At 47.8% G+C, this 16,236-nt stretch overlaps 1 protein-coding gene across 6 annotated transcripts in view; it reads left to right on the top strand.

The window, feature by feature from the left end:
• Positions 1 to 16,236, top strand: part of LOC136760580 (microtubule-associated protein 4) — a 92,537-nt gene that overhangs the window by 34,316 nt on the left and 41,985 nt on the right. For all 6 annotated transcript variants that reach the window (XM_066716078.1, XM_066716060.1, XM_066716092.1 and 3 more), the window contains one exon: positions 3,200 to 5,113. In XM_066716078.1, the coding sequence (XP_066572175.1) occupies positions 3,200 to 5,113 (1,914 nt within the window). The remainder of the gene's footprint in view (positions 1 to 3,199; positions 5,114 to 16,236) is intronic.

The raw sequence follows: 16,236 nt of genomic DNA, 5'->3' as shown, positions 1-16,236 counted from the left end.
CACACGCTGAACTGATGGACACGCAGCCCACTGTCGCTCACAGTGCTGCTGCCACAGGACACGGACAGTGTGTGACAGTGTACCCCTGACACGGTATAGGGGATAGCATGTCAGTGTGTGACAGTGTACTACAGGCTGGGTATAAAGGACAGCGTGTCAGTGTGTGACTGTACTACAGGCTGGGTATAGGGGACAGTGTGTCAGTGTGTGACAGTGTACTACAGGCTGGGTATAGGGGATGGTGTGACAGTGTGTGACTGTACTACAGGCTGGGTATAGGGGACAGTGTGTCAGTGTGACAGTGTACTACAGGCTGGGTATAGAGGACAGTGTGTGACTGTACTACAGGCTGGGTATAGGGGACAGTGTGACAGTGTGTGACTGTACTACAGGCTGGTTATAGGGGACGGTGTGACAGTGTGTGACTGTACTACAGGCTGGGTATAGGGGACAGTGTGTCAGTGTGTGACTGTACTACAGGCTGGGTATAGGGGACAGTGTGACAGTGTGTGACAGTGTACTACAGGCTGGGTATAGGGGACAGTGTGTCAGTGTGACAGTGTACTACAGGCTGGGTATAGGGGACAGTGTGTCAGTGTGACAGTGTACTACAGGCTGGGTATAGGGGACAGTGTGTCAGTGTGACAGTGTACTACAGGCTGGGTATAGGGGACAGTGTGTCAGTGTGACAGTGTACTACAGGCTGGGTATAGGGGACAGTGTGTCAGTGTGACAGTGTACTACAGGCTGGGTATAGGGGACAGCGTGTCAGTGTGTGTCTGTACTACAGGCTGGGTATAGAGGACAGTGTGTCAGTGTGTGACAGTGTACTACAGGCTGGATATAGAGGACAGTGTGACAGTGTGTGACTGTACTACAGGCTGGGTATAGAGGACAGTGTGTCAGTGTGTGACTGTACTACAGGCTGGGTATAGAGGACAGTGTGTCAGTGTGTGACAGTACTGCAGGCTGGGTATAAAGGACAGCGTGTCAGTGTGTGACTGTACTACAGGCTGGGTATAGAGGACAGTGTGTCAGTGTGTGACTGTACTACAGGCTGGGTATAGGGGACAGTGTGTCAGTGTGTGACTGTACTACAGGCTGGGTATAGAGGACAGTGTGTCAGTGTGTAACAGTGTACTACAGGCTGGATATAGAGGACAGCGTGTCAGTGTGTGTCTGTACTACAGGCTGGGTATAGAGGACAGTGTGTCAGTGTGTGACTGTACTACAGGCTGGGTATAGGGGACAGTGTGTCAGTGTGTGACTGTACTACAGGCTGGTTATAGAGGACAGTGTGTCAGTGTGTGACTGTACTACAGGCTGGGTATAGAGGACAGTGTGTCAGTGTGTGACTGTACTACAGGCTGGGTATAGAGGACAGTGTGTCAGTGTGTGACAGTACTGCAGGCTGGGTATAAAGGACAGCGTGTCAGTGTGTGACTGTACTACAGGCTGGGTATAGAGGACAGTGTGTCAGTGTGTGACTGTACTACAGACTGGGTATAGGGGACAGTGTGTCAGTGTGTGACTGTACTACAGGCTGGGTATAGAGGACAGTGTGTCAGTGTGTAACAGTGTACTACAGGCCTTTGTATAGGGGACAGTGTGTCAGTGTGTGACTGTACTACAGGCTGGGTGTAGGGGACAGTGTGTCAGTGTGTGACTGTACTACAGGCTGGGTATAGGGGACAGTGTGACAGTGTGTGACTGTACTACAGGCTGGGTATAGAGGACAGTGTAACAGTGTGTGACTGTACTACAGGCTGGTTATAGGGGACGGTGTGACAGTGTGTGACTACTACAGGCTGGGTATAGGGGACAGTGTGTCAGTGTGTGACTGTACTACAGGCTGGGTATAGGGGACAGTGTGTCAGTGTACTACAGGCTGGGTATAGGGGACAGTGTGACAGTGTGTGACTGTACTACAGGCTGGTTATAGGGGACGGTGTGTCAGTGTGACAGTGTACTACAGGCTGGGTATAGGGGACAGTGTGACAGTGTACTACAGGCTGGGTATAGGGGACAGTGTGACAGTGTGTGACTGTACTACAGGCTGGTTATAGGGGACGGTGTGACAGTGTGTGACTGTACTACAGGCTGGGTATAAAGGACAGCATGTCAGCGTGTGACAGTGTACTACAGGCTGGGTATAGGGGACAGTGTGACAGTGTGTGACAGTGCACTACAGGCTGGGTATAGGGGACAGTGTGACAGTGTGTGACAGTGTACTACAGGCTGAGTATAGGGAACATGCGTGTCAGTGTGTGACAGTGTACTACAGGCAGGGTATAGAGGACAGTGTGACAGTGTGTGACTGTACTACAGGCTGGGTATAGGGGACAGCGTGTCAGTGTGTGACTGTACTACAGGCTGGGTATAGGAGACAGTGTGTCAGTGTGTGACTACTACAGGCTGGGTATAGGAGACAGCGTGTCAGTGTGTGACTGTACTACAGGCTGGGTATAGGAGACAGCGTGTCAGTGTGTGACAGTGTACTACAGGCTGGGTATAGGGGACAGTGTGTGACTTTACTACAGGCTGGGTATAGGGGACAGCGTGTCACTGTGTGACTACTACAGGCTGGGTATAGGGGACAGTGTGTCAGTGTGTGACAGTACTACAGGCTTGGTATAGAGGACAGTGTTTCAGTGTGTGACAGTGTACTACAGGCTGGATATAGAGGACAGCGTGTCAGTGTGTGTCTGTACTACAGGCTGGGTATAAAGGACAGCGTGTCAGTGTGTGACTGTACTACAGGCTGGGTATAGAGGACAGTGTGTCAGTGTGTGACAGTGTACTACAGGCTGGATATAGAGGACAGCGTGTCAGTGTGTGTCTGTACTACAGGCTGGGTATAGAGGACAGTGTGTCAGTGTGTGACAGTGTACTACAGGCTGGATATAGAGGACAGTGTGTCAGTGTGTGACTGTACTACAGGCTGGTTATAGAGGACAGTGTGTCAGTGTGTGACTGTACTACAGGCTGGGTATAGAGGACAGTGTGTCAGTGTGTGACTGTACTACAGGCTGGGTATAGAGGACAGTGTGTCAGTGTGTGACTGTACTACAGGCTGGGTATAGGGGACAGTGTGTCACTGTGTGAGGATGTTAGTGTGACTGTGTCAGTGTGACAGTGTACCCCGGGCTGGGTGAGGATGTCAGTGTAATCTGTGTCTCCTCCCTCTCCCTGTGTGAAGCCCAGGGTGACCCCAGCGTGACCCCTGGCTGGGGGGGCGTGGGGGGGCTGCGAGCGGACCTGCCCCTCTTCACCCCCAGCGTCGCCACGGTGATCAGCCTGGCGTGCGAGGAGGCCGCGGGCAGGGGGGGCAGGGAGAGCGAGGGGCCGGACCGCAGGCAGCAGCACCAGAAGAAGAAGAAGAAGAGGAGGCCGAGGGAGGAGGCGTGGGACCTCCCCCAGGGGCCCCCCTCAGAGAACACGCCACCTGTGGCCTCCCCGTTCACCCCTTACAGGATCCCCCCCCGCCGGGAGGAGGGCTGGGAGCACGAGGACTGGGGTGGGCGGCCAGGCAGGGGCAAGAAGGGCAAGGGCAGGAGGAGAGGGCAGGAGGGGGAGGGGGAGAGGGACGGGGACTCGCCGATAGCCCCCACTGTCCACCCGCCGGCCCCCCAGCCTGATGGACAGAGGGGCAAACAAGATGTGCCCAGCACTCAACAGCTCACTGCTGCTCCAGCCCCCACCCACAACCAGGAGAAGACCCCTGTGCCAGGTGCTCCCCTGCTCCCCCCTGCTGCCTCCCCGACAGGACCCAGCTGCCCCCCCCACATTGTGCAGGCCCCTGCCTGTCCCGCAGCTGTTGACACAGCCCCCCCCTCACTCTCGCAGCCCCCCACTTCCTCTCCCAAACTGCCTAAAGATGCCCCTGCACTGGAGCCAGGTACTGCCCCAGGGGTAAAGGGTGCCCCTTTAACTGTATCCATCCAGCCAGAAATACCCCCTGCTGATACCCCTGCCCTCTCCCCTAAACAGATTACTGCAGCCCCCTCCAGCCCTGGCCAACCCCCCTCCCTAAGTGAGAAGCTGCCCCCTGTACCAGCAGCCTCTTCCCCCACCAAGGAGCTACATACTGCCTCTGGGGTAAAGGATGCCCCGACTCTCTCCCCTAACCCTCCCCCTGCTTCAAGCCCTATTGCCCCCCTGCCTCACTCGCCCAGTGGCAATACAACTGCTGTATCCAGCCTACACAAAATCCCCCCTAAAGATACCCCAGCCCCCCCTCCTATAGACACTCCAGCCCCCCCTGCTAAAGATACCCCAGTCTCCACTCCTAAAGATACCCCAGCCCCCCCTCCTAAAGACACTCTAGCCCCCCCTGCTAAAGATACCCCAGTCCCCACTCCTAAAGATACCCCAGCCCCCCCTCCTAAAGACACTCCAGCCCCCCCTGCTAAAGATACCCCAGTCCCCACTCCTCAAGATACCCCAGCCTCCCCTGCAAAAGATAGCCCAGCCCCCCCCGCTAAAGATACCCCAGTCCCCACTCCTAAAGATACCCCAGTCCCCACTCCTAAAGATACCCCAACCTCCCCTGCAAAAGATACCCCAGTCCCCCCTGCTAAGGATACCCCAGTCCCCCCTCCTAAAGATACCCCAGCCCCTCCTCCAAAAGACACTCCAGCGCCCCCTGCAAAAGATACCCCAGTCCCCCCTGCAAAAGATACCCCAGTCCCCCCTGCTAAAGATACCCCAGTCCCCCCTCCTAAAGATACCCCAGTCCCCCTTCTTAAAGATACCCCAGTCCCCCCTCTTAAAGATACCCCAGTCCCCCCTTCTAAAGATACCCCAGTCCCCCCTTCTAAAGATACCCCAACCTCCCCTGCAAAAGATACCACAGTCCACCCTTCAAAAGATACCACAGTCCTCCCCCCTACAGATGCCCCAGATGCCCCCTCCAGCTTTACCAAACTCCCCTCTCCCACTGAGAAGCCTCCAGAGATTGTCCCCCCCCAGGAAGCTGCTGCTGCGCCCCCCCAGTCTGTGGAAGGGGCAAGGGTGCTGGCCGCGCCCCCCTTTCCAGGGCAGGAGCCGAGGCAGGTAGCGGCGAAGTCAGCGCAGGACGGGAAGAAAGAGGAGAGAAGGGAAGGGCAGGAAGGTGCGTCGCGGCAGCATGAGCTCCCAGAGCGAGAGGCTGGGCATGGCCTGGGGGCATGGCCTTGGGGCAAGGCCTGGGGCAACTGACTCGCTGCCTGCCTGACTCACTGACTAACTGCGAGTGTGTGAGTGTCACTGTGCGAGTGTGTGAGTGTCACTGTGCGTGTGTGTGAGTCTCACTGTGCGAGTGTGTGAGTCTCACTGTGCGAGTGTGTGAGTCACTGTGCGAGTGTGTGAGTGTCACTGTGCGTGTGTGTGAGTCTCACTGTGCGAGTGTGTGAGTCTCACTGTGCGAGTGTGTGAGTCACTGTGCGAGTGTGTGAGTGTCACTGTGCGTGTGTGTGAGTCTCACTGTGCGAGTGTGACTGCGAGTGTGTGTCACTGTGTGAGTGTGTGAGTGTCACTGTGCGAGTGTGTTAGTCTCACTGTGCGAGTGTGTGAGTGTCACTGTGCGAGTGTGTGAGTCTCACTGTGCGAGTGTGACTGCGAGTGTGTGAGTCACTGTGTGAGTGTGTGAGTGTCACTGTGCGAGTGTGTTAGTCTCACTGTGCGAGTGTGTGAGTGTGACTGTACGAGTGTGTGAGTGTCACTGTGAGAGTGTGTGAGTCTCACTGTGCGAGTGTGTGAGTCACTGTGCGAGTGTGACTGCGAGTGTGTGAGTGTCACTGTGCGAGTGTGTGAGTGTCACTGTGCGAGTGTGACTGTACGAGTGTGTGAGTGTCACTGTGAGAGTGTGTGAGTCTCACTGTGCGAGTGTGTGAGTCACTGTGCGAGTGTGACTGCGAGTGTGTGACTGTCACTGTGCGAGTGTGTGAGTCACTGTGCGAGTGTGACTGCGAGTGTGTGAGTCACTGTGTGAGTGTGTGAGTCTCACTGTGCGAGTGTGTGAGTCTCACTGTGCGAGTGTGTGAGTCTCACTGTGCGAGTGTGTGAGTCACTGTGCGAGTGTGACTGCGAGTGTGTGAGTGTCACTGTGCGAGTGTGTGAGTGTCACTGTGCGAGTGTGTGAGTCTCACTGTGCGAGTGTGTGAGTCTCACTGTGCGAGTGTGACTGTACGAGTGTGTGAGTGTCACTGTGAGAGTGTGACTGCGAGTGTGTGTCACTGTGAGAGTGTGTGAGTCTCACTGTGTGAGTGTGTGAGTGTCACTGTGCGAGTGTGTGAGTCTCACTGTGCGAGTGTGTGAGTCTCACTGTGCGAGTGTGTCCATGTACGAGTGTGTGAGTGTCACTGTGAGAGTGTGACTGTGCGAGTGTGTGAGTGTCACTGTGAGAGTGTGTGAGTCTCACTGTGCGAGTGTGACTGCGAGTGTGTGAGTGTCACTGTGCGAGTGTGTGAGTGTCACTGTGCGAGTGTGACTGTGCGAGTGTGTGAGTGTCACTGTGCGAGTGTGACTGTGTGAGTGTGTGAGTGTCACTGTGAGAGTGTGTGTCGTCTGGGTTTGGCCCTGCATGGTGTGTCTCTGCTGCACTAATGGTGAGGGGCTGGGCAGTGGGTTGTGTGTGGGGGGGGTGACAGCTCACCTCACTCAGGTGGGCTGATAGGAGGCGTTGTGTGCGTCGGTCGCTTGGCAAGGTGATGAGCTGACGGCCTGCTGGCTGGCTACTGCAGTGGGGGGGCGTGGGGCTCAGGGGTGTCTGTCTATTTATCTATCATCTATCTATCTGTCTTTCTGTCTACCTCTGTGTTGTTCAGTACAAATCAGTCTGCAGACTTACACAATTGCAGCCCAGTTTAACAGCAGTGGTAATAGACTCAGGTCAGTGTAATAGCAGTGGTAATAATAATAATAATAATAATAATAATAATAATAATAATAATCTTTAGTTATAGAGCGCCTTTCATACCACAAGGTTCAAGGTGCTGCACAAAAACAAAAAAGAAGGTAACAGAACACAAAAATTGAAATCAACATTAATAACAAGACATAAATTAATAAATAAATTAAACAAAATGAAAAGCATCATAAATCGCAAAAAGAGAAAAAGACAATTTAAAACAACTAAAAACAACAATATATAAATTCAAGAAGCTAAATTATAAAAATAGGTCTTAAGCCTAGATGTTAAAGTAGCTACTGTAGGTGAGCTCTGCCATGGTCGGGGAGAGAGTTGCACAGCTGCGGAGCAGAAACACAGAAGGCAACCTCTCCTCTCCTCCTGAGTCTTGGAATACAGAGGAGGCCTCAATGCACGCCGAGGTTGATAAAGAGACAACAGCTCAGAGGTAATCTGGTGCCATTCCATTTAGTGCTTTAAATGTAAGCAATAACATTTTAAAATCAGTTCGATATTTCACTGGAAGCCAGTGCAAAGAAGCAAGTACAGGAGTTATATGTGCTCTCCTTCTGGTTTTGGTAAGGAGCCTTGCAGCTGCATTGTGCACAAGCTGCAGCCTTAATAAAGCTTGGCTAGTAAGTCCAGAAAAAAGAGCATTACAGTAGTCCAGTCTACATGAAATAAAAGCATGGATTATTTTTTCAGCATCAGATAAAGATAAAGAAAAGATCTAATTTTGGCAATGTTTCTTAGATGATAAAAACATACTATTGGAATCATTTTAATATGTGACTCGAAACTTAAAATAGAATCAGGGATAACACCCAAATTACTCACTTCAGACTTCAAATTAGGAGTTAAGTCCCCCAAATGTATTTTTGATTAATCATTTTGTTGCCGAGAGCCTACTAACAACACTTCTGTCTAATCAGAGTTTAATTGCAAAACATGTAAGGACATCCAAGTTTTGATATCAGTGATACACTCAAGTATAGCTGCTGTTGTGCTGATGTCCCCAGGTTTCACAGAGATGTATAACTGTGTATCATCAGCATAGCAGTGGACATTTACTGCAAGTTTATGAATAATCTGACCTAAAGGTAACATGTACAAAGATAATAAAATCGGACCCAGAATCGAACCCTGAGGGACACCACAGACAGACTCCCCCAGTGAAACAAAAAACTGCCTGTTTGTAAGGTAGGATCTAAACCAGTTTAGTACTTTACCATCTAGACCCACCCATCCCTTAAGACAACTAATTAAGATGGAATGATCCACAGTATCAAACGCAGCACTAAAGTCCAAAAGAACAAGAATGGATATAGCATTTCAATCTGCACTTATTAATATTAATATGTCATTTATTACTCTTACCAGGGCAGTTTCTGTACTGTGATTTGAACGAAACCCAGACTGAAAATTTTCAAACATATTATTAGTAATGAGAAACCCATTAAGTTGTTTAAGCACTACCTGTTTCAGAACTTTTGCTAGAAAAGGGAGATTTGAAATGGGTGAACTGTCTAAGTTGGGTTTTTTAACCAGAGCAATTTTGAAAGAAGCCGGAACGATTCCATTTTCCAGCTAACTGTTCATAATGGCAAGAATATCATTACACGAGTAACTGAGGACATGCTTCAGGAACTTGTTAGAATGGGATCTAACATACAAGCTGTGGGTTTCATGTGCATGACAATCATGTTTAGTTCCTGTACAGTAATACAAGAAAATGATTCCATCACTACTTTCCCATCTATCTGAAATAATTAACTTAGAACCATAAGGTGGAATGTGTTCCCTAATAGTCTTTATTTTATTTTCAAAGTAATTGAGAAATTCTTCACACTTGGACGAAGACACTTCTATGTTGCGGATGGGTGAGAATGAAGGATTTATCAATGTATCTATTGTTGAGTTATTTTTATTTTCCTCAATCAATTTGGATATATATGCACATCTTGCAGATCTTATAGCTTCATTGTACCTTGATAGATAATCTTTCATAATATCAAAATAGATATGCAATTTTGTAGCCCTCCATTTTCATTCCATTTTACGAGTCTCTTTTCATTTGACGGATAGTATTGTTAATCCAGGGAGCATTATGTGTAAGTGAAGCTAATCTAACCTTGACTGCAGCAACTGTATGAAGAGTAGTAGTACAAAGGTGGTTAAATCTGTCAACTAGTAATTCAGTAGACAGAGACTGCAAAGGAGGTGATGGCGCTGAACTTATTATTTCAGAAAACTTTTGTACAGTTGAAGAATTAATAACATGACTTTTAATAGTGTGGGCCCCACTCTTTCTGGGTACAGATACAATGGCTTCAAATAAAATACAAGAGTGATCGGAGATATTAGGATCAATTATGGATGAAATATTAACAACTAGACCATGAGAGATGACAAGATCTAAGGTATGGCCATGATTATGGGCAGGCCCTGAAACATGCTGAATAAAATCAAGAGAATCCAGGAGCCTTAAAAAGTCAATAGCCTTTGAATCAGCTTTATTATCAATGTGAAGGTTAAAATCTCCAAGTACAAGAATCCTATCATAATTAATGTGTCATAAATATTCAGCAAATTCAGACAGAGAAAACTGACTAGGTTTAGGTGGGCGATAAATTATTACAATAAAAAAGGTGGTTGGCTAGCTAATAACAGAGACAAGGATTCAAAAGAAGAAAGTTCCTCCCCATTGTTTTGTCTGCAGTTATGATCATTGAACAAAAGTATAATTAAAGGAGAGGCTTCAATCAAAGAGATGTTATCATCTAAACTAAGCCAAGTCTCAGTCAAGAACAGAAAGTAAAGTTTATAATGTGAAATTAAATCATTGATAAGAGAGGATTTATTTAATGAGCGAATAGTGAGTAAGGCACGGCAGTTTTACATCTTCAATTACTGAAGGTGTAGCTGCGATGGTTGGGACTCTAATCAGATTATTTACATTAACACTTAGGAGTGAATGACCGTGCCTACTACTATAATTCCTGGATGTTCATTTAATAGTCTTAATACGATTATTACAGGACAGCTCAGAGATTATACTGACATATTGTTTTTTCTGTACAGAAAAGGATTTAGAATCGGGAAGAATACCAGGATTGGGGAAATGTAGTCAACACTTAGGAAGACAAGAAATCAAATTATTTTCAAATTAATCAAATCAAATTACCCCTCCTGTTAGGATGTAATCCATCTTTTCCAGAAAAACTACGTCTTTCCCAGAACATATCCCAGTTGTTAATAAATCCAATATTCTCCACAGCACACCAAACTTTTCACCAGTTGTTGAGAGAACAGTCTGCTAAAAGCTTCACAACCTCTGCCCATAATGGGCCTGAAATTATAATGTTCCTCTCATACTCCTTTAGCTTTTGAACGAGTTCTGTATCTTTTTTAAGGATCTCCGATTCTCTCAACCTTGTATCATTGGTGCCAGCATGTAAAACCACAGTAGAGATCTGTTTGTGTTGTTCTATTACATGATCTAATTGAGAGGTAATATCTTTGACTCTAGCCCTTGGAAAACATTCTTTGTAATTCTAGAGGATCTACCAACATGTTTAATAATGGAGTCTCCAACTAAAATAACCTCTTTATGTTGTGTTAGAGCATAACATCTGTTCATAATATTAAGTACAGGAACAGTAGGAGCAGCCTTAACTTTAGGCCCCTTCTGACAGTAATCCACTGCTGTTTATTCATGGTGGAGAGAGAGGAAGAGACGGCCGGACCTCCAGCACCTCTTCAGGAACTAAGGGGTGAGCCCAACATCCTGGATAGAAACTGGAAAGCCAGGAACACCCTCCATCTCAGTGTGACTTAACGAGACACACCCCGTCAGTCTTGTTTTATTAAAGCTGGCCTCTATTAATTGCTCAGTTTTTATAATGTCCCTTAAAGTAGCAATATGATCTTCTAAGGCACCTACTTTAGCAGCAATTTCCTGGTTAAAAAACATTTTTTACATGTAAAGTCACTAGTAAACTCAATATAACTTACCACAGTGAACATATTACACTGACAACATAACATTCTTATCATCATTTTCAGAATACATTACTATTAGACCACAGAAATAACAATAAAATATCTAATTCTTACTTTTCAGAAGACAGTCACTTGAAATAAAAGCTGCTACAGGCCTTCAGAGCTTCAGTAAAGCTACAGGCCCTGCTGCTTTAGTGGTGGATTGAGATAGATTGCAGGCCTCTGAGAGTCCAGAGCTTTCCTGCTGCCTGGAACTGAGATTCCTGCTGCTTCAGTGATGGATTGAGGTAGATTATGAACGAGAATGACTCAGGTCAGTGTAATAGCAGTGGTAATAGACTGTGTTTCCCAGGTCAGTGTAATAGCAGTGGTAATAGACTCAGGTCAGTGTAATAGCAGTGGTAATAGACTGTGTTTCCCAGGTCAGTGTAATAGCAGTGGTAATAGACTCAGGTCAGTGTAATAGCAGTGGTAATAGATGCAAGTCAGTGTAATAGCAGTGGTAATAGACTGTGTTTCCCAGGTCAGTATAATAGCAGTGGTAATAGACTCAGGTCAGTGTAATAGCAGTGGTAATAGACTCAGGTCAATGTAATAGCAGTGGTAATAGACTGTGTTTCCCAGGTCAGTATAATAGCAGTGGTAATAGACTCAGGTCAGTGTAATAGCAGTGGTAATAGACTGTGTTTCCCAGGTCAGTATAATAGCAGTGGTAATAGACTCAGGTCAGTGTAATAGCAGTGGTAATAGACTCAGGTCAGTGTAATAGCAGTGGTAATAGACTGTGTTTCCCAGGTCAGTATAATAGCAGTGGTAATAGACTCAGGTCAGTGTAATAGCAGTGGTAATAGACTCAGGTCAGTGTAATAGCAGTGGTAATAGACTGTGTTTCCCAGGTCAGTGTAATAGCAGTGGTAATAGACTCAGGTCAGTGTAATAGCAGTGGTAATAGATGCAAGTCAGTGTAATAGCAGTGGTAATATACTGTGTTTCCCAGGTCAGTATAATAGCAGTGGTAATAGACTCAAGTCAGTGTAATAGCAGTGGTAATAGATGCAAGTCAGTGTAATAGCAGTGGTAATAGACTGTGTTTCCCAGGTCAGTATAATAGCAGTGGTAATAGACTCAAGTCAGTGTAATAGCAGTGGTAATAGACTCAGGTCAGTGTAATAGCAGTGGTAATAGACTCATGTCAGTGTAATAGCAGTGGTAATAGACTGTGTTTCCCAGGTCAGTGTAATAGCAGTGGTAATAGACTCAGGTCAGTGCAATAGCAGTGGTAATAGATGCAGGTCATTGTAATAGCAGTGGTAATATACTGTGTTTCCCAGGTCAGTGTAATAGCAGTGGTAATAGACTCAGGTCAGTGTAATAGGAGTGGTAATAGATGCAGGTCAGTGTAATAGCAGTGGAAGTACACTGTGTTTCCCAGGTCAGTGTAATAGCAGTGGTTATAGACTCAAGTCAGTCTAATAACAATGGTAATAGACTCACAAAAGTGTAATATCAGTGGTAATAGACTCAGGTTAGTATAATAACAGCGGTAATAAACTCATGTCAATATTGTTGGTATCTATTTTCTTTTTTCTACTCTTCTTCCTGCTCTTCCTCCTGGTTCTGTCTGGTTATTGGCATTGCAGCCGTGTTGTGTTTCAGTGAGTGGGGTCATCTTCTCTGCCTCATGTCTCCTGTAATAACACTTAACACTAATGCCCCACGCCCCAGCCTGCCTGGCCCCCATCAATAACTGGAGCTCTTTCTTTCTCTTCCATGTGCTGACGGCCGCTGACCCCTAACCCACACGCTGCCGCTGCCTCCTCACACAGGTCAGTACTGTTTTATCCTTATTACTGTGTTTCCTGGTACATGTGTCCTCTCTCTCTCTCTCTCTCTCTCTCTCCCTCTCTCTCTCCCTCACTCCTCGGGTGTCTGTGTGACAGTGTGGCGCAGCTGCAGCAGCACTGTGTAATTTTGGGGGCAGGTTTTCGGAGTGTCAGGGCTGGCTGTCACTGTGAGAGCTCGTTAACACAGCGAGAGGACGCTGGAGGAGAGGGGAGTGGTGCTGACTGTCAGTCACGTTAACGAGGGAGCTGTGTGTGTGTGTGGAGGGGGTATGAAGATGCGATGGGGGGGTCTCTACTGAAGTTGTCTGCTCATCAGTACTGCTCAGCTGTCTGTGACTTAATGTTTAAAGAATACATTTGCTGAATTGTATTTCTGTGGGTGGTAGTGTGTTCAGTGTTTCAGTGCCAGGCTTATATGTTCAGTAGCTCAGTGTCTCAGTTCTGCAGTGTGTTCAGTAGCTCAGTGTCTCAGTGCTGGGCTAATACAGTGTGTTCAGAGGCCCAGTGTCTCAGTGCAGGGCTGATACATTGTGTTCAGACGTTCTGTGACTCAATTATGGGCTGATACAATGTGTTCAGTAGCTCAGTGTCTCAGTGGATCAGTGTGTTCAGTGGATCAGTGTGTTATTTGATTTGTGTGTGTATGTGTGTGTTAAATGTGTGTGTGTGTTGTGTTATTTGATGTGTGTGTGAGTGTGTCTGGCAGTGTGAGAGTTAAGGCAGCAGGTCTTCTGATCTCTCTCTGACACAAAGCAGGACTGTATTTGTAGCAGACTTGCTCTGAGCACTCAGAACGACGTCTCTCTCTCTCTCTCTCTTCTTTCCCCTCTCTCTCTCCCTCTCTCTGCGCTCCCTGCAGCTCATTCAGTATTGATAGGTGTTAGTGTGTAGTTATGTAACGAGCTGGTCCTTCTATTTATATGGGGGGCGTGTCAGGCAGCTCCTGGTGCTGCTGTGTAATTACTCTGCCCCCTGCTCTGGCGTCAGGCTCTGCGCTCTCCTTAATTACCGTGGCAGCGCGGCTCGTTAATCTGTGTCAGCACACATCTGGGTCTGTCGCCACGGGAACGCCATGCTCCCCCCTCTCTCCCAGTCGAACCCTGGACACCGCGGCCCCCCACTGCCCCCCACTCCCACCCAGGAGGAGCGACAGCATTGTGAGGCACTGTGACCGCTATTGCAGAGACACTGATTTTTTCGCTTTGTGTGTGTGTCTATGTGTGAGTGTATATATATGTGTGTGTGTATCTGTTTTTTTGTGTGTGTGTGTATTAGGGCTGGGCAGTATACCATAAAAAACGATACACCGGTATTCATTTACGGACCGGTTGGGACTTTTACTATACCTTCATATCGGTATTTTAAAGTTTTGAATAATTTACTAGTTACTGTGTCATTGAGTCATAGTATTCAGCTACCAGTAAGCTGCGCCGGCTGCTTGAGACTACGCTGTCTGAAATGAGACGTGTAAATGAGTTTGTGTAACGCAAATTTCCACAGATCTTCACAGCTCCACCAATGGGATAGGTTGGATCCTGCAGATCTGCGCAGAACTGCTCAAATCTGCGCTACAAGAACGCGACCACCTTTCTTCACAAACCCTGCAGAAATCAATGTAATTGGATGATTTATTATTTAAAAAAATAGAATTGCCAATCATTTAAGTAACAACTTAATTATTGTGCATCATAGATTTACATTCAATTTAAAAAAATAATTGATGTAATAATTTAATTGTAATAATCTGTGGTTTTGACAATGCTGTTCACAGCTTCACTGTATAATGAAAGTTGACATTCGCCTCCACTAACAAGGGGGCAGCAGTAGTTTTCATTCAGCTTAACACGTCCCTCTTGATTTCTGCATAATCTTTTGTCTGACAGCCACAGCTCGCCTCTCGCAGCAGCATCTCAGAGCTGTGCTGGGCTGTGTGATTCTGCGCAGATTTCTGTGGCTGGGTCTTAGTGGCGTCACGCAGAAACACTGCAGTAATGTGCATCTCTAAGTCTCTGCGCAGAACTGAACTTCTCGAACGTGACCCTTGTTCTGGAATGAATGTGCCTCAGTCAAATATCGAAAATAAATTCCATGTGTATTGCGTGCTGACATAAACAAACGTGATCAATCCACAATCAACAAGGACGAGATGGAGGAGAGGAGTGTTGCTGAAACTTCGCAGCAAAGTGACACCAGTGAATCTATCCCGAATAAAGGTGCGTCGTCGATAGTGTGTACATTATGTGGTTTCAAGACAACTGACACAGAACAGGAAACGTAATTCAATGTCAGTTGTGTCCTATTATTTTTGCTTTATGAACAGTATAAAATGGCCTTTAAAAAATACCGTCATACCGTCAAGAATGTGAAAAATACCGCAATATTGTATTTTGGCCATATCGCCCAGTCCTAGTGTATATGTATATGTGTGTAAATATATGTGTGTATCTGTTTGTGTGTATCTGTGTGTGTTGGGGCGGTGATGTGCGGGGCGTGTGGTGTGTGTGTCTGGGGGTCTCACTGGAGGGTTGTCTGTGTGCGTGTTCAGGGTCGGTGTCAGGTTCAGGGGACTCACTCTGCAGGTCTTCAAAATAGTGTTCAATATCTGGCCATTCGGTCTCTGTCTGCCGTGTCGTCTAGCTCTTGTTTCCACTCTGCCGTGAGTGGAGGTGTGCTGTAGATGCTCTGTGCTGGGGGCCCAGGTGCACTGCCGGGGGGGGCGCAGATGTCTGTGCCAGGACGTCTCGGTCTCCTCCTCAGGAGATCAGTTGGGAAGAGGAGGCGCTTCTGTCCTGATCACTCCCTGTAGGGCAGCACATGGGCCACTCACACGCTCACAGAGTCTCCATGGGGCACGGGTCGCTGGCGCTTGTTGATGACATCACTCTTTAGCTGAGGTTAGTTCTGTACCTGATCTGCTCACAGTATTGGATTCATTTTGTCACTGAAGTCCTGGCTGCACAGGAAACTCACACAGCCCTGCAACAGATTATTCATATTATCAGTATTATTATTAATAGCGCCGTGTGCGAGGTTTACAGGAGCACAATTATGGGAGACTCCCATGGAGGGGGGACTCTGAGGGGTGGCTGTTTTTGCCCCCTGGGTCAAGGGTCAGAGTGCGTGACAGCTGGTCTGCAGTGCTGCTGCCCCCCCTCTGTCTCTGTGTGTGAGACAGTGCCCCCCCCGCTGGGGAAAGGGGGAGAGGTGGGGTGGGGGGGGCCTCCCTGGCTGAGCAGCAGCTGCTGTTGCCATGGCAGCCGGGGCAGATGCTGCAGAGATCTGGCACTGAAAGTAGGTTGAGGCTGCAGCTCCCTCTCTGTCCTGCCCCCCACCACCATGCCCTGGCCCTGTGCCATACGTGGGGCTGTTCTTTCTGCCCCCCTACCATGCCCTGTGCCGACCATGGGGCTGTTCTCCGTTGCCCGTCTCCCCTTCCCCCCGGTCTGGGTGCCCTTGTCCTCCTGTGTGTTGTCTGTGTCTCAAGGCTGTGCTGAATGACTC

This window comes from Amia ocellicauda, chromosome 2, assembly GCF_036373705.1.
Source record: "Amia ocellicauda isolate fAmiCal2 chromosome 2, fAmiCal2.hap1, whole genome shotgun sequence".
NCBI classification, from domain to species: Eukaryota; Metazoa; Chordata; class Actinopteri; order Amiiformes; family Amiidae; genus Amia; species Amia ocellicauda.
The sequence above is the reverse complement of the archived record's forward strand: the minus strand, read 5'-3'. Positions and strand labels throughout refer to the sequence as shown.